Here is a 22,217-nt window from a genome sequence, read left to right on the forward strand (position 1 = left end):
GTTATTGCCCTGCTGAAAGGTGAATTAATCTCCCAGTATCTGGTGGAAAGCAGACAGAACCAGGTTTTCCTCTAGGATTTTGCCTGTGTTTAGCTCTATTCCATTTCTTTTTTGTCTACAAAAACTCTACAAGCATACCCATAACATGATGCAGCGACCACCATGCCTGAAAATATGGAGAGTGGTACTCAATAATGTGTTGTATTGAATTAACCCCAAACAAAACACTTTGTATTCAGGCCAAAAGTTAATTGCTTTGCCACAGATTTTGCAGTATTACTTTAGTGCCTTGTTCCAAACACGATGCATATTTTGGAATATTTTTAATCTATACAGGCTTCCTCCTTTTCACTCTGTCAATAAGTTAAGTATTGTGGAGTAACTACAATGTTGTTGATCCATCTTCAGTTTTCTCCTGCAGCCATTAAACTCCGTAACTATTTTAAAGTCACCATTGACTGGCCTCATGGTGAAATCCCTGAGCTGTTTCCTTTCTCTCCGGCAACTAATCCATTTTATATTCAGCCTGTAACACAACAAAATGTGGAAAAAGTCAAGGGGTGGGAATACTTTCTGAAGTGTATACATAGTGTATCAACAGCAATAAGTGTTCTTTGGTGCAGAAGATCTTACAGATATACAGAAATATGTGGGTATACAACATAGTGTATAAGCAGCAATACAGTACATTATACATTGGTGCAAAAGAAACAGACCGTACATTGACTTTGGAAACATCTAAATGTTGATGTCAAAAGAAGACAACCACTTATATAAGTACTTTAATAGGACAATGATTTATTCTATTTACTCATAGACACTGCACCGGACTAAACAATTGCATTTTATTTTTTTAATATCTTTTCAATAATTCAAATACACGAGCTGTAACAGATCAAAAGTAATCGTCATATAATTATCATTTTAATTTCCTCAATTTACATAATCTCATGTACAAGACCTAAGTACACTCCTTCACCCCAAAAGTTTTTCACTTAGCCATGGAAACTGAAAGACAGAGGCTGTGTCCCAAATGATAACCTACTCCCTATATAGTGCACTACTTTTGACCAGAGCCGTATGGCCTTGTGTGCCCTGGTCAAAAGTAGTGCACTATATAGGGAATAGGGTGCCATTTGGGATGCAGGCAGAGACAACGCCTGTCCTTGTGCAACACTAAACTCAAAGTTCTCCAGCAAACGCATGCATTTTTTCAAAGAATCCCTTTAGAAAAATATTAAGCTGGTTCTTAAAATGCGGTGGAGCAGAAGGCTAACTAAAATAAGACACTAGAACCGTTGGTGTAAATGATTTTTAAAAACGACTAAACCATGATGATTTTTACTACACCAAAGAACAATTTACAGCACATGTGCACTAGCAACAGTTGTCATTCTTTTTTTCTTTTTACATGAAAAAAAAGACAGTTATAATTTTATCAACATCATTTGATATTTTAAAAAATATGTATTTGCGTTTCCCTATTGCCCCCCTCCCACACTCTCTCCCTCTGATACAAAGAATATCTTTACGAACAAAAAAATAATTGTTGCATATGTCACATCATAGTCAAGCAGTGATGGTGGAGTGGACAGGTTTGGGGCGGGACGGTGGGAAAGGGGCGGGGGTTGGAGCAGGGGGTGTGGCATTCGCTTCAGCAGTCTCAAGAGCCACATTCAGTTCACCGACGTCAGCCATCTTGGAAAACGTAAAAGCGTAAAGAAAAATATCCATCGTCATTAGGAAAACGACAAGTTCTCGATTAAACCTCCCGAGATCTCACAGCTGAGAAATAGAATATCGTTAAATCAGCTCGCTGGATATTAAAGTGTCATTCAATGCATTTGCACTGATTTCGTTATACTGATTTGGAATGGTTACAGGATTCCATCCCCGCCAAGCGCTGAGAGTGTTCTAGCTACGGTGATAGCTGAGTTATCAGTCACGACAAGACAGAATTATCATAGAGCGTCAAACCCCAACAGCTCAATAAACACTTTCAGTCAATCATGTTTGGTAGACTGGTACAGGAGTTTCCTTTACACTTTGAATTTCATTTTCCATAACAAACCCCCATTTGTTGGTAAAGTATGGAGGCTTGTGTGGTACAAATCAGGAAACAAAACAAACGTCATACTGTCTGTAGCAAACCAACATGCACTTCAAATGAACAGAGACCTTCAAAATAAAAGTCTAATCACAGTTTTATCCCCATATTCAGAAGAAAATCATCTTTGTATCAAAATGGAATGGACTCAAATATCAGTGTGTTCATATAAGACCTCTTCTTCTCCCCTCAGTCAATCTGCTTTAGCATGTCCACGCTGCATAAAACAAGACAAAACACAACATTGGAGTTTGGATAAATTCATCAATGTATCTATAAAAACCTCAATAAACACTCAATAAAAGTAACAATAAACCCATTTCAAGGTCAGGCATCATGTGGGTGCTGCTTTGAACGATAAACCACGACAAATGAAGTAGTCAACTCTGGTGGAGAGAGGAGGATAGTTTCAAAATGGCATCAAAGGTATTCAGTATTCACAATGGCCATTCGGTTAGAGAGGACAGGACGGACAGGAGAGGAACAATCATCTCTTTCATACAAGTAGGTACATAAGTAAGTCAGCTCTGAGAGAAAGGGCGAGTGTGATATGCTAGATCACCAATATATACAGCACACACACCGAGGACTCAAACCTTATTGCTCATGCTAATGTCACACATACACATACAGGGGAGAGCAATGGGGTCATGCGCACACACACGCACACACACATGCACAGAGCCCTGCCCACGCACACAGTAGCCCTCCCTATTTATTTTACTATGCTTGTGGGGACCAAACCATTGATTCCCACTCAAAATCCTATTTCCCCTAACTCCTAACCCTAACCCTAACCTTAACACTGATTTGCAATATACAGAAAGAGCAGAAAGTTGCAATAAGCCTGTGCAACCCAAGGTTTGATACCAGCACAAACAGAAACCCTCTTAAACCTAACCTGAACCTGAACCCTAACCCTAAATGTAATCCTAAACCTTAAACCTAACCTGAACCTGAACCCTAACCCTAAATGTAATCCTAAACCTTAAACCTAACCTGAACCTGAACCCTAACCCTAAATGTAATCCTAAACCTTAAACCTAAAACCTAACCTAAATGTAATCCTAAACCTTAAACCTAACCTTAACCTGAACCCTAACCCTAAATGTAACCTGAACCTAAACCTTAAACCTAACCTGAACCTGAACCCTAACCCTAAATGTAATCCTAAACCTTAAACCCCTAAACCTTAACCTGAACCCTAACCCTAAATGTAATCCTAAACCTTAAACCTAACCTGAACCTGAACCCTAACCCTAAATGTAATCCTAAACCTTAAACCTAACCTGAACCTGAACCCTAACCCTAAATGTAATCCTAAACCTAAAAACCTTAAACCTAAATGTAATCCTAAACCTTAAACCTAACCTGAACCTGAACCCTAACCCTAAATGTAATCCTAAACCTTAAACCTAACCTTAACCTGAACCCTAACCCTAAATGTAATCCTAAACCTTAAACCTAACCTTAACCTGAACCCTAACCCTAAATGTAATCCTAAACCTTAAACCTAACCTGAACCTGAACCCTAACCCTAAATGTAATCCTAAACCTTAAACCTAACCTGAACCTGAACCCTAACCCTAAATGTAATCCTAAACCTAACCTGAACCTGAACCCTAACCCTAAATGTAATCCTAAACCTTAAACCTAACCTGAAACTAAACCCTAATCCTAAATGTAATCCTAAACCTTAAACCTAACCTGAACCTGAACCCTAACCCTAAATGTAATCCTAAACCTTAAACCTAACCTGAACCTAAACCCTAACCCTAAATGTAATCCTAAACCTTAAACCTAACCTGAACCTTAACCCTAAATGTAATCCTAAACCCAAACCTAACCCCTGAAAATGCCTTTTTCCTTGTATGGATCGGCTAAATGTTTCCACTTGTCTGAATGTTCCTTGTTTTACTGTCCTTGTGAGGACTTCTGGTCCCCACAAGAATAGTAAAACCAAAAACACACACACACAGGCACACACAAAATCCTAACCCCAAAACGTAAACCTAACCCTTAAGCCTAAAATAGCATTTTAGCAAATTCAGGACATTTAACAAAGTCCAGACTCTTCAGAAATGTCCTTGTTTTCCTACCTTATCAGGCCATTCTGGTGAATTGTTAGGACATTATGATCCTGATAAGGTTGGAAACCATGTACACACACACCCACACCACACACTTTTCAGGACGTTTGGGGAGTAAAAATGTATTCCAAATCAAAATCCTATTTTCCCTAACCCCTAACCTAACCATAACCCTCATTCAGAGTATGTGAGCGGAGTTTAGCGGCAGGAAATCCCGTTTATCGCTCATGCAAATAAATCGAATCCGAGTCACTGAGTCAAGGGGGGGTGTCCGAGACCGGGAGGGTGACAAGAGGTTTCCGAGACCGAGTCAAGACCGAGACCAGTAAAATGCGAGTCCAATTCAAGACCATGATTGTACTTTTGTCAAATCACCACAATAACAAGAGTTCAAAATGTCCAGTATTTCTGTGTTCATATTTCAGAACAACATTTGGATTCTTTAGACATTCAGAATAGTGAAGAAATGCATGATGAGGAAAATAGAGCCGCTCTACAAATATTACTAACCCAAACACAGTGGGGAACAATGGGCCTTCTAAGCCTTTAGACAAGGGCTAAGGATTTATAAAATAATGATTATAATAATATAATAATAATGATAATTATATTATTATTTTCAATGATGTTCTGATTTGTTCTGAAGGAAAGGGTTTACACTGAAGAGAAAAAAAGATCCAAACAGGATTTTCTTTGCTGGTCTCTGGGGAGATAAATTTAGCTGGATAAGTCAGCCATTGGCAAGTCCATCAGAAGCTAGATAAAGGCATCTGCCATTCAACTGTATTTGGGCAAAATATTGGAGTGACAGTGGAATCAACCAATCACATTTTGACTTAATGGGTGGGACCGCTTTTCCAAAATGTATGGAAACTTCTGCCTTCTTGAAGGCCCAACAGGTCACTGCGCATTAGCGAGCAGTAGTTTTCCCACAGTCTAGCTAGCATTTGTTGTTGGCTAGTTTGCAGCAGCTGCAGCAGGTGTAATCAAAGAGGCTAGTTTGCTAATTTGTTAGCTTCTCTCTTTTCAAGAATAACTGTCAACAAGAAGCTGTGTTTCAAATGATCATCATCTGGTGAGTGGAACTGTGTTTTTTATTGCAGCGTGTTTGTGGTGTTAGCCATCTCTTTGAAAATAACTTGGGTGTGTGAAACATTGTTGCATTTAAAGTGGAGCTTACAGCATTTTAGCAACATGACATCTTATTCAAATCTGTTCATCTACATACACCCTCAGGAAGAATGACACTTTTTAAAAAACATTTTCTGACAAGCGATCACATTTTCATAAATTATTAGAATGTTTGGGAATTATGTATACTAAGGCATTTTTGAAAATTCTATAGCAATATAGAGTGGGAAAGTGGCCGTGCATTTGGACAATGCAGTAAATAAAAAAGTAAATAAAAACATCTGTCTTGTCCAGGACCGGAGTCTACACAGACCGGTGCGCTATAGTCAATCAGAGCTACAGTAGGCCTTTTAAACAAACAAGCCATTTGTCACATGGGCCTGCCATCATTCACTTTGAACTGGACTGTGTGTTTACAGGAAGTTGCAACAGCGTGACTTTAGATCATTAGAACGCATTCACCAAAAGCCACAAAATTGTAGCCTCCTCGTCCTTCTACAGCTTGTCTGCCAATGCATGCTTGTCCCAACCAAGCACCAAAGCTAACTGGTTAAAGTTGGCTAGCTTGATAGCTAGCTACTTCCAAACACAAATGAGAGAACACCTCACTCTGACCATTTTACTCACAGTAGCAGAGCTAGTTAGGCTTTTTACATTTTATCTAGAGCGTTCTTGACTAACTCTTACTTTTTTTGTCTACATTTACTGATACTGGTCATATTCAGCGGGTGTTGCGCATTCGTAAATTCATCAGTTGTTCTGCGCTCTGGCACACTCAGGCGAGAGCTCTCTAATATTGGAGTAGATAGCCAGAGTGAATTTGTGAACGCAAGAGATATGCTAACTGGGTAACACTCATTCAAGTTCTTGCTAGCTAACCAAATGACACCTGCATCTCTAGCTGTGTATAGCCACCGATATGAGGGGGAAAAAGTCAGTCACTTACCCACTCCTTCAATGGCATGACATCCCGCTAGCAGCTAGCTATCTAGCTTCCGTGTTTTTAGCCTGCTACATACATAGATATGCTAGCCTATTAGCCACGTAATGACTGACTTGTGACCATTGCCCTTGCTAGTTTGATTGTATTGACATTCACAGAGTTACATTCGTCCATTTTTGTCCAGAATACTGAGTCTTTGAAATTGAAACAGTGCATCCCGAATTGGGGGCGGTGCGGTGGGAAAGGGGCGGGGGTTGGAGCGAACAATGTACCAGGCCAGCTGTGATTTACAACCTGACAGCAATATGTTTTGGACTACCAAGAAATGTATTGGTGAATTATATTAATCATGCATTGAACTGCATCCATCTATTCTGCCAACAATGCCTTACTCTATGTCATGGAACGTTGAGTCAAATTTAAACTATTTTAAAAATATCATATGAAGTTGGTTTTGTAGCATAAACTATTTTTGACTGATATTATGATTGTCTGTTTGTTTTATATCTGCAAAGTAGTTAAAACGCTGCCAGTTCCACTTTACACTTTAGGTCAACGGTGCTAAACGTGAAATGTTTTTGGCAATGGGAGGTAATAGTTGTCAATTTTGATTGGGAAATGCTTAATGGTTGTGTTTTTGTATTCTTATGATGGGGAACTAATGTTTTATTATGTCCGAGTTTATTGACTACTTATACTTTAACGTCATGCTGTGTGTGACTGCTGTCCTTCCATCAGCCCTATGCAGTGGTGTGGTGGTGCCTGGAGAAGTGGGAATACTCACATTTAGCTAAAAAAGTTCCCAAACGGCACGCCTAGCGAAGGAAAGGCACCTGTGTGAAAAACCCTGTTTCCCACGTTAAATGAGTTTCCCATAGATTTAGCAGATTTTCACTCTCAAAATCACACCTATTTAAAAAAAAATGAAAATATACTAAAATGTGATGTTCTAAGTCCACAACAATGCTTCAACCACATCAATCTGATTGGGTGGGCCTGTCAGGGCCTGGCTCCCCATTGGGTGGGCCTTAGTCCACCCAGGCTCATCCATGTCTAGCCTACTAACCAACACTGTGGATTAAACTTTTTTCAATACCTGGTTTGCATACCCATTGTTGCCTTAGTTATCATTTACTAGTAGAAAGTTGAAACGTCTTACCTACCCTACCGGCTACCGATGGCATTGTTCTGTGAGCTGCTCCATGCCAAAACACCTTGAGAGCTGCACACTTTTGCTGCCAGCAGATAATATTCCGCTAAAACTAGGCTGTGTGTGCTGTGCGCATGTGAATATATTTCATGTACTTTGCGATTGTGTGGGCTACTTTGTGCATGATTTCTCTATTGTACTATGTAATTGATAAGACGTATACCTCCACTACACTGCTAGGATACGCATCAGTAGGGATTAAGAAGTCAGTATACGCAATGCCCACTGAAAAAAAGTGTATATACAGTTTATACCCGTGTATAGCCTTCCCTACACCACCGGCCCTTTGTGTTTTATAAAAAAGTCCACCCTCCTACATGAGTGTGATGTTATTGCAGTTGCTGTCCTTTCAGAAATACCAACCTGTCACACACTGAAGTCCTATAGGTTCACCACTGTACTGACCTGTCACACACTGAAGGTCTATAGGTTCACCACTGTACTAACCTGTCACACACTGAAGTCCTATAGGTTCACCACTGTACTAACCTGTCACACACTGAAGACCTATAGGTTCACCACTGTACTAACCTGTCACACACTGAAGGTCTATAGGTTCACCACTGTACTAACCTGTCACACACTGAAGGTCTATAGGTTCACCACTGTACTAACCTGTCACACACTGAAGGTCTATAGGTTCACCACTGTACTAACCTGTCACACACTGAAGACCTATAGGTTCACCACTGTACTAACCTGTCACACACTGAAGGTCTATAGGTTCACCACTGTACTAACCTGTCACACACTGAAGACCTATAGGTTCACCACTGTACTAACCTGTCACACACTGAAGGTCTATAGGTTCACCACTGTACTAACCTGTCACACACTGAAGGTCTATAGGTTCACCACTGTACTAACCTGTCACACACTGAAGACCTATAGGTTCACCACTGTACTAACCTGTCACACACTGAAGGTCTATAGGTTCACCACTGTACTAACCTGTCACACACTGAAGTCCTATAGGTTCACCACTGTACTAACCTGTCACACACTGAAGGTCTATAGGTTCACCACTGTACTAACCTGTCACACACTGAAGGTCTATAGGTTCACCACTGAAGACCTATAGGTTCACCACTGTACTAACCTGTCACACACTGAAGTCCTATAGGTTCACCACTGTACTAACCTGTCACACACTGAAGGTCTATAGGTTCACCACTGTACTAACCTGTCACACACTGAAGGTCTATAGGTTCACCACTGTACTAACCTGTCACACACTGAAGGCCTATAGGTTCACCACTGTACTAACCTGTCACACACTGAAGGTCTATAGGTTCACCACTGTACTAACCTGTCACACACTGAAGACCTATAGGTTCACCACTGTACTAACCTGTCACACACTGAAGGTCTATAGATTCACCACTGTACTAACCTGTCACACACTGAAGACCTATAGGTTCACCACTGTACTAACCTGTCACACACTGAAGGTCTATAGATTCACCACTGTACTAACCTGTCACACACTGAAGACCTATAGGTTCACCACTGTACTAACCTGTCACACACTGAAGACCTATAGGTTCACCACTGTACTAACCTGTCATACTGAAGACCTGTAGGTTCACCACTGAAGACCTATAGGTTCACCACTGTACTAACCTGTCACACTGAAGTCCTATAGGTTCACCACTGTACTAACCTGTCACACACTGAAGGTCTATAGGTTCACCACTGTACTAACCTGTCACACACTGAAGGTCTATAGGTTCACCACTGTACTAACCTGTCACACACTGAAGGCCTATAGGTTCACCACTGTACTAACCTGTCACACACTGAAGGTCTATAGGTTCACCACTGTACTAACCTGTCACACACTGAAGGTCTATAGGTTCACCACTGAAGACCTATAGGTTCACCACTGTACTAACCTGTCACACACTGAAGGCCTATAGGTTCACCACTGTACTAACCTGTCACACACTGAAGGTCTATAGGTTCACCACTGTACTAACCTGTCACACACTGAAGACCTATAGGTTCACCACTGTACTAACCTGTCACACACTGAAGGTCTATAGGTTCACCACTGTACTAACCTGTCACACACTGAAGGTCTATAGGTTCACCACTGTACTAACCTGTCACACACTGAAGACCTATAGGTTCACCACTGTACTAACCTGTCACACTGAAGGTCTAGGTTCACCACTGTACTAACCTGTCACACACTGAAGTCCTATAGGTTCACCACTGTACTAACCTGTCACACACTGAAGGTCTATAGGTTCACCACTGTACTAACCTGTCACACACTGAAGGTCTATAGGTTCACCACTGAAGACCTATAGGTTCACCACTGTACTAACCTGTCACACACTGAAGTCCTATAGGTTCACCACTGTACTAACCTGTCACACACTGAAGGTCTATAGGTTCACCACTGTACTAACCTGTCACACACTGAAGACCTATAGGTTCACCACTGTACTAACCTGTCACACACTGAAGACCTATAGGTTCACCACTGTCACACACTGAAGGCCTATAGGTTCACCACTGTACTAACCTGTCACACACTGAAGGTCTATAGGTTCACCACTGTACTAACCTGTCACACACTGAAGACCTATAGGTTCACCACTGTACTAACCTGTCACACACTGAAGGTCTATAGATTCACCACTGTACTAACCTGTCACACACTGAAGACCTATAGGTTCACCACTGTACTAACCTGTCACACACTGAAGGTCTATAGGTTCACCACTGTACTAACCTGTCACACACTGAAGGCCTATAGGTTCACCACTGTACTAACCTGTCACACACTGAAGGTCTATAGGTTCACCACTGTACTAACCTGTCACACACTGAAGACCTATAGGTTCACCACTGTACTAACCTGTCACACACTGAAGGTCTATAGGTTCACCACTGTACTAACCTGTCACACACTGAAGACCTATAGGTTCACCACTGAAGACCTATAGGTTCACCACTGAAGTCCTATAGGTTCACCACTGTACTAACCTGTCACACTGAAGACCTATAGGTTCACCACTGCAGAAACATGTATATAATAGATATAAAGACTGTTAACATACTGTCTTAATGTTTCCAGAAAGGAGTGTATATATTTGGCCTGGTGAAGCGGTTTTATGTGCTGACTGAATGGAAGCTGATAATTCTGAGTTTTTTTACTCTACTGGTCTCAGGAAGAAATTATGAGTCCTCACTGTCCTAGAACAAGTCAAGGCCGAGTACAAATGTACCCAAGACCGATGAACTCGAGACCCGAGTACTAACAACACTGGTACAAATAGGTCAGGAGCCAGACATGGAGCCTAAGAAGGAATGGAAATTAATTACTTATGCTATATTATTTCAATTATTTCAAGGCAATAGCCTACAAAGAAATACATTGTGAAGCATTAGCGAGTGCTACACACTAGGCTGGTAGGGAGTCAGGGACATTAAGCGCTCAGCATTTAAACAATATTTTGTTGTATTAAATCATTATAGTCTATAAATTGAGCATATCGGCTGTGACTTACTTAGAATTAAATACAAATTCAATGAAAAATGCCAATCAAAACAGAAAGCTCCTTGAAAGTTGGAATATGCCAGGCCTATTGGGACAAATCAATTGTGTTGTATAGATAATAGAGCAAAAATGAAGGAATCTTTTAAGAGATCTGATTTTTCGTTGATAAATACTTTGCTACAATGACACACTTTAATCAGCTACCCACCTCGTTCCTTTCTTTTAGCATGTGCCCGTAATAAGTACACCATCTATCTGCTTTCGAGATATGTCTATTTTCAGATTCCACAATGATTCTTTAGTTACATCACCACACTCCCTCTCTTGCTCTTGGTCCTCATCTTTGTAAGTCACCTTGATTTTGCACCTGTGTGTTTTATCAGTTTCTTTAAGAAAATATTGAACGAACTCCATGACAGTAGTTAAAGTAAGGGGCTTGAATAAAAATGCATGCTTGCCCGGGCATGCCCTGAGCTCGTGAAGTGAGTGCTACTGGAGCGAAATTGAAGCGGGCGAGAAGGTTGATGCTCCAGCCTTTGGGAATCTCGCTCTGAGCTTCAGTCAAATTGGCCACTCCTGCACTCCACTCACATACTCTGCCCTTAACCTAACCTTAACCTTAAGCCCAAACCTCTAACCCTAAACCTTAACTCCTAACCTTACACTTAACCCTAAACCTAACCCAAACCATAAAACCTAACCCTTAAGCTTAAAATTGTATTTGAACAAATTCCGTCCTGACTTTTCAAACATTTTCTTGTTTTCCAACCTTGTCAGGACATTTCGGTGACTTGTCCAGACATTCTGATTCTGATAAGGTAGGAACATATGTACACAGACATATACACCCCTTGCTCTCCTTTTTGTCAAAATATTTTAAATGTCTTTTTCTTTTCTCTCCTACTCCACACATTTCAGAACATACAAATATACATCTCCTCTAGTCAAAATCACTGCCTTAAACAAACAATAAAAAACAAGACATTTAAAGACACACAATATAGAAAAAAATAGTGTTTGGAAGGAGTAGCTGCAGTTAGTTAGCCAGGTGGCTAAATGCTCTCCATTCGTGTGTCCGTTGCTAGGTGCTAATCTCAGTCGCCACGGCAACACAGTCTCTCCCCCACCAACAAATCCAAGGCGGGGCTTTGTGCTGCAGCTTTACACTGCAATGTGATTTCACCACAAGAACAGACGTGTAGTAGCTCCGTGTAGGAAAACCAAAAAGGGTCCTGCAGCCCACTAAACCACCACACCTCCCCTTACCCCTTTCCCTCCTGCAAACACCCTTCTCTGATTGGAGCTGGGAAGGGTCTCGCTTCTCTATCTTTCTCTCTCTCTCTCTCCGTTTTAGGATTACCATGATGGGGATGGTGGGGGGTGGGGCAAGGGGCCTAGAGGGCAGACACCCTGACGATGTTGGCCTGGGAGTAGTCTGGGGAGGAGGCGGAGCCGTCGTCCTCGGACACGGTGACTGGCGGCATAGGCAGCGTGATGACGGCCGCCGTGATGTAGGGTTGCTTGCAGTTCAGAGGCACCGTCTCCTCAAACTTAGCGTTTAGACTGGAGCGACTGGAGATAGAGAGAGAGAGTGGAGAGTGGGGAGGGAAGGGACGGCGGGGGAAAATGTGGAGAATTTAGAAAATAGGGGATGACAAACAGGAAGGCAGGAAAGTACAGAAAAAGATGCAGAAAATAAGTCAGACATAGAGAAGAAGAAGAAGAAGAAGAGGAGAGGTGAAAAAGACAGGGATAGAGAGAAAGAGAGGACGGCCAGCCAGAGAGAAAGTGGTCCAGTGTTTAGTATCACAGAGAGAGGAGACAACTGTCTATTCCATGGCCAGGGTTCCCAGACCAGACCAGTCGGACCACACATACACGGACACCATGCCACAGCTGGACATAGCCAGCATACCAACACACTGACTCACCATGGGAAGAAACTGGCACAGTGTGTGTTTGTGTGTGTGTGTGCCCTGCTGCCATAGCAACCACAATGATTGCATATTTATGTGTATATTACGTGATCTATGAATATGTATATAAAGTAGATGTGTGTGAGTGTAGCTGTGAGTGTACCGATCGGTCTTTCTTTGAGGGTTTTGGTGAATGGAAAAATGCGGAGTCGGGCGCAGGACACAGATATGAGTAATAGTCTGAAATTTACTCAAAATATAAGTAATGTTCCAACAAGGAAAAACACAATAATCCAGAGCACAAAAAACACGAACCCACATGACAAACAATAACGCACAAAACAGAGAGGGAAGCCTGAGGGTTAAATAAGGAACATAATTAATGGAATGGAAAGCAGGTGTGCTTACAGAGATGGCCGCCTCGCTTCGCGTTCCTAGGAAACTATGCAGTTTTTTGTTTTTTTTTACATTTTATTTCTTACATTAGTACCCCAGGTCATCTTAGGTTTCATTACATACAGTCGAGAAGAACTACTGAATATAAGATCAGCGTCAACTCACCATCAGTACGACCAAGAATATGATTTTCACGAAGCAGATCCTGTGTTCTGCCTTTCAACCAGGACAACGGAATTGATCCTATGCGGCGACCCAAAAAAACGACTCCGTAAAAGAGGGAAACGAGGCGGTCTTCTGGTCAGACTCCGGAGACGGGCACATCGTGCACCACTCCCTAGCATTCTTCTCGCCAATGTCCAGTCTCTTGACAACAAGGTTGATGAAATCCGAGCAAGGGTAGCATTCCAGAGGGACATCAGAGACTGTAACGTTCTTTGCTTCACGGAAACATGGCTCACTGGAGAGACGCTATCGGAGGCGGTGCAGCCAGCGGGTTTCTCCACGCATCGCGCCGACAGAAACAAACATCTTTCTGGTAAGAAGAGGGGCGGGGGCGTATGCCTTATGGCTAACGAGACATGGTGTGATGAAAGAAACATACAGGAACTCAAATCCTTCTGTTCACCTGATTTAGAATTCCTCACAATCAAATGTCGACCACATTATCTACCAAGAGAATTCTCTTTGATTATAATCATAGCCGTATATATCCCCCCCAAGCAGACACATCTATGGCTCTGAACGAACTTTATTTGACTCTTTGCAAACTGGAATCCATTTATCCGGAGGCTGCATTCATTGTAGCTGGGGATTTTAACAAGGCTGAAAACAAGACTCCCTAAATTTGATCAGCATATCGATTGCGCAACCAGGGGTGGAAAAACCTTGGATCATTGTTACTCTAACTTCCGCGACGCATATAAGGCCCTGCCCCGCCCTCCTTTCGGAAAAGCTGACCACGACTCCATTTTGTTGATCCCTGCCTACAGACAGAAACTAAAAAAAGAAGCTCCCACGCTGAGGTCTGTTCAACGCTGGTCTGACCAAGCTGACTCCACACTCCAAGACTGCTTCCATCACGTGGACTGGGAGATGTTTCGTATTGCGTCAGATAACAACATTGACGAATACGCTGATTCGGTGTGCGAGTTCATTAGAACGTGCGTTGAAGATGTCGTTCCCATAGCAACGATTAAAACATTCCCTAACCAGAAACCGTGGATTGATGGCAGCATTCGCGTGAAACTGAAAGCGCGAACCACTGCTTTTAATCAGGGCAAGGTGACTGGTAACATGACCGAATACAAACAGAGCAGCTATTCCCTCCGCAAGGCTATCAAACAAGCTAAGCGCCAGTACAGAGACAAAGTAGAATCTCAATTCAACGGCTCAGACACAAGAGGTATGTGGCAGGGTCTACAGTCAATCACGGACTACAAGAAGAAAACCAGCCCAGTCACGGACCAGGATGTCTTGCTCCCAGGCAGACTAAATAACTTTTTTGGCCCTCTTTGAGGACAATACAGTGCCACTGACACGGCCTGTAACGAAAACATGCGGACTCTCCTTCACTGCAGCCGAGGTGAGTAAGACATTTAAACGTGTTAACCCTCGCAAGGCTGCAGGCCCAGACAGCATCCCCAGCCGCGCCCTTAGAGCATGCGCAGACCAGCTGGCCGGTGTGTTTACGGACATATTCAATCAATCCCTATACCAGTCTGCTGTTCCCACATGCTTCAAGAGGGCCACCATTGTTCCTGTTCCCAAGAAAGCTAAGGTAACTGAGCTAAACGACTACCGCCCCGTAGCACTCACTTCCGTCATCATGAAGTGCTTTGAGAGACTAGTCAAGGACCATATCACCTCCACCCTACCTGACACCCTAGACCCACTCCAATTTGCTTACCGCCCAAATAGGTCCACAGACGATGCAATCTCAACCACACTGCACACTGCCCTAACCCATCTGGACAAGAGGAATACCTATGTGAGAATGCTGTTCATCGACTACAGCTCGGCATTCAACACCATAGTACCCTCCAAGCTCGTCATCAAGCTCGAGACCCTGGGTCTCGACCCCGCCCTGTGCAACTGGGTACTGGACTTCCTGACGGGCCGCCCCCAGGTGGTGAGGGTAGGCAACAACATCTCCACCCCGCTGATCCTCAACACTGGGGCCCCACAAGGGTGCGTTCTGAGCCCTCTCCTGTACTCCCTGTTCACCCACGACTGCATGGCCACGCACGCCTCCAACTCAATCATCAAGTTTGCGGACGACACAACAGTGGTAGGCTTGATTACCAACAACGACGAGACGGCCTACAGGAGGAGGTGAGGGCCCTCGGAGTTTGGTGTCAGGAAAATAACCTCACACTCAACGTCAACAAAACTAAGGAGATGATTGTGGACTTGAGAGGGAACACCCCCTATCCACATCGATGGAACAGTAGTGGAGAGGGTAGCAAGTTTTAAGTTCCTCGGCATACACATCACAGACAAACTGAATTGGTCCACTCACACAGACAGCATCGTGAAGAAGGCGCAGCAGCGCCTCTTCAACCTCAGGAGGCTGAAGAAATTCGGCTTGTCACCAAAAGCACTCACAAACTTCTACAGATGCACAATTGAGAGCATCCTGGCGGGCTGCATCACCGCCTGGTACGGCAACTGCTCCGCCCACAACCGTAAGGCTCTCCAGAGGGTAGTGAGGTCTGCACAACGCATCACCGGGGGCAAACTACCTGCCCTCCAGGACACCTACACCACCCGATGTTACAGGAAGGCCATAAAGATCATCAAGGACAACAACCACCCGAGCCACTGCCTGTTCACCCCGCTATCATCCAGAAGGCGAGGTCAGTACAGGTGCATCAAAGCTGGGACCGAGAGACTGAAAAACAGCTTCTATCTCAAGGCCATCAGACTGTTAAACAGCAACCACTAACACTGAGTGGCTGCTGCCAACACACTGACACTGACACTGACTCAACTCCAGCCACTTTAATAATGGGAAATGATGTAAAATATATCACTAGCCACTTTAAACAATGCTACCTAATATAATGTTACATACCCTACATTATTCATCTCATATGCATATGTAGATACTGTACTCTATATCATCGACTGCATCCTTATGTAATACATGTATCACTAGCCACTTTAACTATGCCACTTTGTTTACATACTCATCTCATATGTATATACTGTACTCGATACCATCTACTGTATCTTGCCTATGCTGCTCTGTACCATCACTCATTCATATATCTTTATGTACATATTCTTTATCCCCTTACACTGTGTATAAGACAGTAGTTTTGAAATTGTTAGTTAGATTACTTGTTGGTTATTACTGCATTGTCGGAACTAGAAGCACAAGCATTTCGCTACACTCGCATTAACATCTGCTAACCATGTGTATGTGACAAATAAAATTTGATTTGATTTGATGATAAAGACAAAACAAAACGAAAATGAAACATGGATCGGTGGTTACTAGAAAGCCGGTGACGTCGACCGCCAAACGCCGCCCGAACAAAGAGAGGGACCAACTTCGGTAGAAGTCGTGACACTTTCATTCTATTCGTGAATGTGTGTATGTGTCTGAATACAGTCTGTGTGTTTATATAGTTTTTAGTTTAGTTTATTAGGAACCCCAGTAGATACTGTACATGCAGCAGCTACTCTTCCTGGGGTCCACATAAAACATACACATACATCACTAAGTACAGAACAGTTAGAGACAAGAACATTAAATGCAAATAAATAAATACATACATCAAATAAATAATATGAAACCAAGAGTTTTAGATGGATTTAAGGCCAATTTATTGTTAACTACTCATTCTGATACTGACTGTATAAAGCCCTGCTAAGAGTCTCAGTGAGCTCACTCGTTGTAGGTGCTGATGTGTAGCGTGTGCAATCATCAGCTTACATAGTACTTTTAGCTTCTTGTAAAACAAGTGGGAAATCATTTGTACACTGCATGTATGTCTGTACCTGTTAGTGATGGGTCTCTCTCTGATGTGGATGGTGCTGAGCTCCTGGATGCTGTTCCTATGCCCACCAGTCATGTTGGAGTTGGGCACGTTGAAGCTCTTCCTCTTGTTGCGTCGCGAGCAGCACGACAGGCCTTGGGAGGAGGAGCCAGAGGAGAGGGAGGGGGAGAGATGCGGGTGCTTCGCCATGGAAACCTCCAGTAGGCTGGTCTCAAATGTTTGCTCATCCACAAACTCATGATTCTGAGGGAGAGGGGGAGGATGGAATGAGAGAGAGAGATAGAGAGACCACATGTTACTTTTGTGGACATGGCTCGAGCCAAAGCAAAAGTGCCAACTATGGCATCCATATTAGGAGATTTACCTGAAATCTGACGACTTCCTAATATGTATACCATACTCTACTCTTAATTAATGGCTTCTGCTTCTTCATGAACATAGATAACAGCAGTGGATACATCTCCTATTCTCCACCACAGTCATTTCTAAAACATTGTTCTTACCGTGGTCTTCTCCAGGCAGTGCAATAGGTGATTGTGGTGCGTATCGAACATGGGGTTGGCTTTGCACACCAGCGCCTGGCCTGCTGCCTTTGATGCCTTTTGGGCACAAAAACAAAGATTTATGCATAGTCACACTTTTAACAGACTACAAAACATGCCCCTCCACAGGGTAGACAGGGGACCAACCAACCAGAGCAGGAGACAGAGAGGGACAGGGCTAATGCTCTCACAACGTTACTGCAACCTCCTGCTGTGGCACAGGGACAATGTGAGAACATTAGGGTCTGTCCATCTCCATTGATCTCTCCCCTCCAAGCTCAATGTCCTCCCATGGTGTTTGATTGAATCACTCAATGGTTCCAACTCAGCCTTTCAACAACAACAAAAACATTTCAAGACGTCTGTTGTCGTTGTTAATACTGGTAGAGGCCTATTTGTCCTGATGTTTGTGTCTGTCTTTCTGTGAATACTGGTAGAGGCCTATTTGTCCTGTTGGTGTCTGTCTTTCTGTGAATACTGGTAGGCCTATTTGTCCTGATGTTTGTGTCTGTCTTTCTGTGAATACTGGTAGAGGCCTATTTGTCCTGTTGGTGTCTGTCTTTCTGTGAATACTGGTAGAGGCCTATTTGTCCTGATGTTTGTGTCTGTCTTTCTGTGAATACTGGTAGAGGCCTATTTGTCCTGTTGGTGTCTGTCTTTCTGTGAATACTGGTAGAGGCCTATTTGTCCTGTTGGTGTCTGTCTTTCTGTGAATACTGCTAGAGGCCTATTTGTCCTGTTGTTGTCTGTCTTTCTGTGAATACTGGTAGAGGATTTGTCCTGTTGGTGTCTGTCTTTCTGTGAATACTATTTGTCCTGTTGGTGTCTGTCTTTCTGTGAATACTGGTAGAGGCCTATTTGTCCTGTTGTTGTCTGTCTTTCTGTGAATACTGGTAGAGGCCTATTTGTCCTGTTGGTGTCTGTCTTTCTGTGAATACTGGTAGAGGCCTATTTGTCCTGTTGGTGTCTGTCTTTCTGTGAATACTGGTAGAGGCCTATTTGTCCTGTTGGTGTCTGTCTTTCTGTTTTTCTGTTGGTCAGTGTTGACTCAAGCCTCATTTGACCCACGAGAGTCACCGTAGCCTTTCCATACTGGGCCAGATTCAATGAGACAGGGGAATGAACAAAGGAGAATATGTCTATAAAATCCTGTTCTTCGGACATGTGGAATTTGGAACTCAGAACTTGGAACTTATGTGTGGGACACCGTCCTCCAGTAAGCTTCACTGCATCACTTTGACCCCGCCCCCGCATGTAGCGTCAGTCGCAGGCTGATGACATGCATCTCATTCCTGTGATGGTGATGGTGTCCATGACGCGTCATGGTGATCCATGACGCGTTCTGATGACGCCATACCCATAGCCGTGCCAAAACGTGGGCAATCCAAAATGCATGTGAGAACAAAATAAACACATGGGAAATGAAATAGCAGAAAAAGGAGAAGAAGACGAAGAAAATCAAGAGCAGAGAAGTAGAGATGAGGGTGGTTGCAGAGAGACCCGTTTCACCATTCGAAGGTGATGGGAGGCCGCTCTCTTCCCCCCCACCCCCACCTTGGGGCCAAGCCTCATGGATTGGGTGCACTGACACCGATGAGGAGTGGAACATGAGCCACAGCCATTCACCCCCAGTTCCATTAGTTGGCACCAGAGCCCCAGTGCAGCCTCGGTGGGGGTGAGAGAGAGAATAAGGGAAAGAGAGAGAGTGGGGGTGGTAAGTTGTGAATAGTGACGTTAGAGAGGTGGGACACCATGGAAGACGTAACAGCTCAGAATGAGAGAGAGGGGAAGGGGTAACCCCCTTGCCACCCATCTCCCCATCGGGGTTTCGGCATGCACTAACCGGCATTTCACGGACCCCCCCCCCCAAAATAAAATAAGTGGAAAGTTTAAATAAGTAAAACACCAATCGGCGACGGTTGCGTTTCCACGGTTACCTCGTTGCTTTTATACTGCAAATAAGCGTTAGTCCCTCCACTCTTCCTCGCAGCAATTCTACCAAGCTTGGTTTTCTGTTTGTGAACAAAACCACACGTGCATTTGAATGTGTGCCACTGAATGTGTGTGTGAGTGAGTGTGTGAGTGAGTGTGAGTGTGTGTGTGTGTGTGTGTGTGTGTGTGTGTGTGTGTGTGTGTGTGTGTGTGTGTGTGTGTGTGTGTGTGTGTGTGTGTGTGTGTGTGTGTGTGTGTGTGTGTGTGTGTGTGTGTGTGTGAATGAGTGTGAAACAGAGAGTCCCATAGCTCTTGAAAGACAATAAAGATGTCCCCCAGTCATAGATGTAAATTGCAAGCCTGTAAATCCCACTATCTGACAGTGGCTAGATGTAAACCTTGTATTGCAGCTGTATTCATCCAAGGCCACTCTCTTTTATGGTGAATGTTGGTGAATAAAATAACTTGGTATCCACTATGCACAGACAGGCCCATGCATGCAGTAGCACAGCTAGAGGAACACACAGCGAGGTTCAGTAGCACACACACAAGCTATCCATGTATTTCTGTCTAACATCCATGTTTCCATTCAAACCCCAGAGCTCAGTCATCATCCCTCCTAAATGGAATAACAGATTGTTGTTCTTGGGAGGGAGCTACTTACTGGAGGCACAACAGGGGCTAAGTTATCACCCCCCCTCTCTCTCATTCTCTCCTCCCCTCTCTCCCACCATTCTCTCTCTCTCTCGCTCCCTTTCTTCTCCCCCTTTCCTCGTCTCTGTCTGTCTGTCTGTCTGTCTGTCTGTCTGTCTGTCTGTCTGTCTGTCTGTCTGTCTGTCTGTCTGTCTGTCTGTCTGTCTGTCTGTCTGTCTGTCTGTCTGTCTGTCTGTCTGTCTGTCTCGCTCTCTCCCTCCCTCTCTGTCTGTCTCTCTCTCTAATGAAGTCTCCTGTGTGGATTTAGTGATCTAATTCAAAGTCCTACTCCAGTCTCCTTTTTCACCTCATTTACTTAAGGGGACTGAAGAGACTGAAAGGATTTGACATGGGACCTCAGCTGCACCATCAAGAGCATCCTGGCTGGTTGTATCACTGCCTGGTATGGCAACTGCTCGGCCTCCGACCCCTCTTTTACGCTGCTGCTACTCTCTGTTTATAATCTATGCATAATCTACCTACATGTACATATTACCTCAATTACCTCAACTAACCGGTGCCCCCACACATTGACTCTGTACCGGTACCCCTTGTATATAGCCTCGCTTGTTATTTTACTGCTGCTCTTTACGTAAGCATCTCAATGTTGTATTCCGCGCACAATTTGATTTGATTTGAAAAGGCACATCTCAATAAGTGGTCCGGGTAAGTCATGACACAAGTGTGTGTACTTTACTGTATTCATACTTGGGATAAAGGGAAAGCAATAAAATCACTGGAGGACATCTTTAAGAGGGAGTGACCATGAATTATCATGTAATATGATGTGTGTGTATGTACGTGTGTATGTACGTGTGTATGTACGTGTGTATGTACGTGTGTATGTACGTGTGTATGTACGTGTGTATGTACGTAGGCCACTCCTTCACACATAAAGACGTCTCTGTGCTGCTCCAATTATTGATGTGGAAGTCGGGGTGGTCCCGTATGGCCCATTACGGTTAACATACCAGAGGAAGCACACACACACAGACACACATGACCATACACTATCCCACATACACACTGAGTTTGTACACACACACACTAATACAGAAGCCTGGCAATCTTCCATATGGTCTCCACTACACTGTATGTGTGTCCCCCAACAACCCACTCTCTGCTTTTTCCATCTCTGCTGGAGTGTGTGTACAGTATGTATGTGTGAATAGCAGCATGTTTGTGAGTTCCATTCCATTCTTAGACACACACAGACATCGCTTACAGAGAGAATGATTTTCTCCCCCCTAGGATCACGCCGACACCACATACAGCTCTGTTGGACCCTTCCAAGTCAGGGTTCATGACCTTTATGGCCCAGGACCTATGGTGTCATGGCAGGCGTGAGGGTGGGACATTGTTGGGTACCTTTTGGGCGCGTCTCTTGTCTGCCCGCTGGCTCTGGTGGTAAATGCGGCTGAAGTTGGACACGATGACGGGCACGGGCAGAGCGATGACCAACACACCGCTCAGGGAACAGACAGAACCAACGATCTTCCCTACAATGGTTTTAGGAACCATGTCTCCATATCTGTACAGAGAGAGAGAGAGAGAGAGAGAGAGAGAGAGGTTAGGACTTAAGGGTGGGGGTTTTATGCACATACAAAGTGATGACAGGAGCTGGACAATAGTTTTTAAATTAATAGAAAAGAAGGGACTGTCTGTGAGCAACACTGTGAGCATACAGGACCCATCTTCAATCAGAAGACCAACACACTTACTCAACATTGAGTGTGTCA

At 43.7% G+C, this 22,217-nt stretch overlaps 1 protein-coding gene across 1 annotated transcript; it reads right to left on the bottom strand.

The window, feature by feature from the left end:
• Positions 1–574: 574 nt before the first annotated feature.
• On the bottom strand, positions 575–22,013 carry LOC121839778 (potassium voltage-gated channel subfamily D member 2-like). The gene is made up of 5 exons (XM_042300239.1): positions 21,847–22,013; positions 17,815–17,910; positions 17,313–17,554; positions 12,353–12,564; positions 575–2,324 (listed from the first exon to the last, which is right to left on the bottom strand). Exons 1-4 carry the CDS (start codon positions 21,997–21,999, stop codon positions 12,387–12,389), a joined length of 669 nt encoding a protein of 222 aa, XP_042156173.1. The 5' UTR covers positions 22,000–22,013; the 3' UTR covers positions 575–2,324; positions 12,353–12,386.
• Between the last annotated feature and the right edge of the window lie 204 nt (positions 22,014–22,217).

Source organism: Oncorhynchus tshawytscha, linkage group LG17 (assembly GCF_018296145.1).
Source record: "Oncorhynchus tshawytscha isolate Ot180627B linkage group LG17, Otsh_v2.0, whole genome shotgun sequence".
Lineage (NCBI taxonomy): Eukaryota > Metazoa > Chordata > Actinopteri > Salmoniformes > Salmonidae > Oncorhynchus > Oncorhynchus tshawytscha.

Excerpts from the sequence above, each read along its gene's own strand:
- LOC121839778 (XM_042300239.1), bottom strand. The coding sequence starts at position 21,999 with ATGGTTCCTAAAACCATTGTAGGGAAGATCGTTGGTTCTGTCTGTTCC. Across the intron at positions 17,555-17,814 it reads ACTGCCTGGAGAAGACCACG|AATCATGAGTTTGTGGATGA; the intron begins GTAAGAACAATG and ends CCTCTCCCTCAG. Across the intron at positions 12,565-17,312 it reads GAGAGACCCATCACTAACAG|TCGCTCCAGTCTAAACGCTA; the intron begins GTACAGACATAC and ends CTCTATCTCCAG.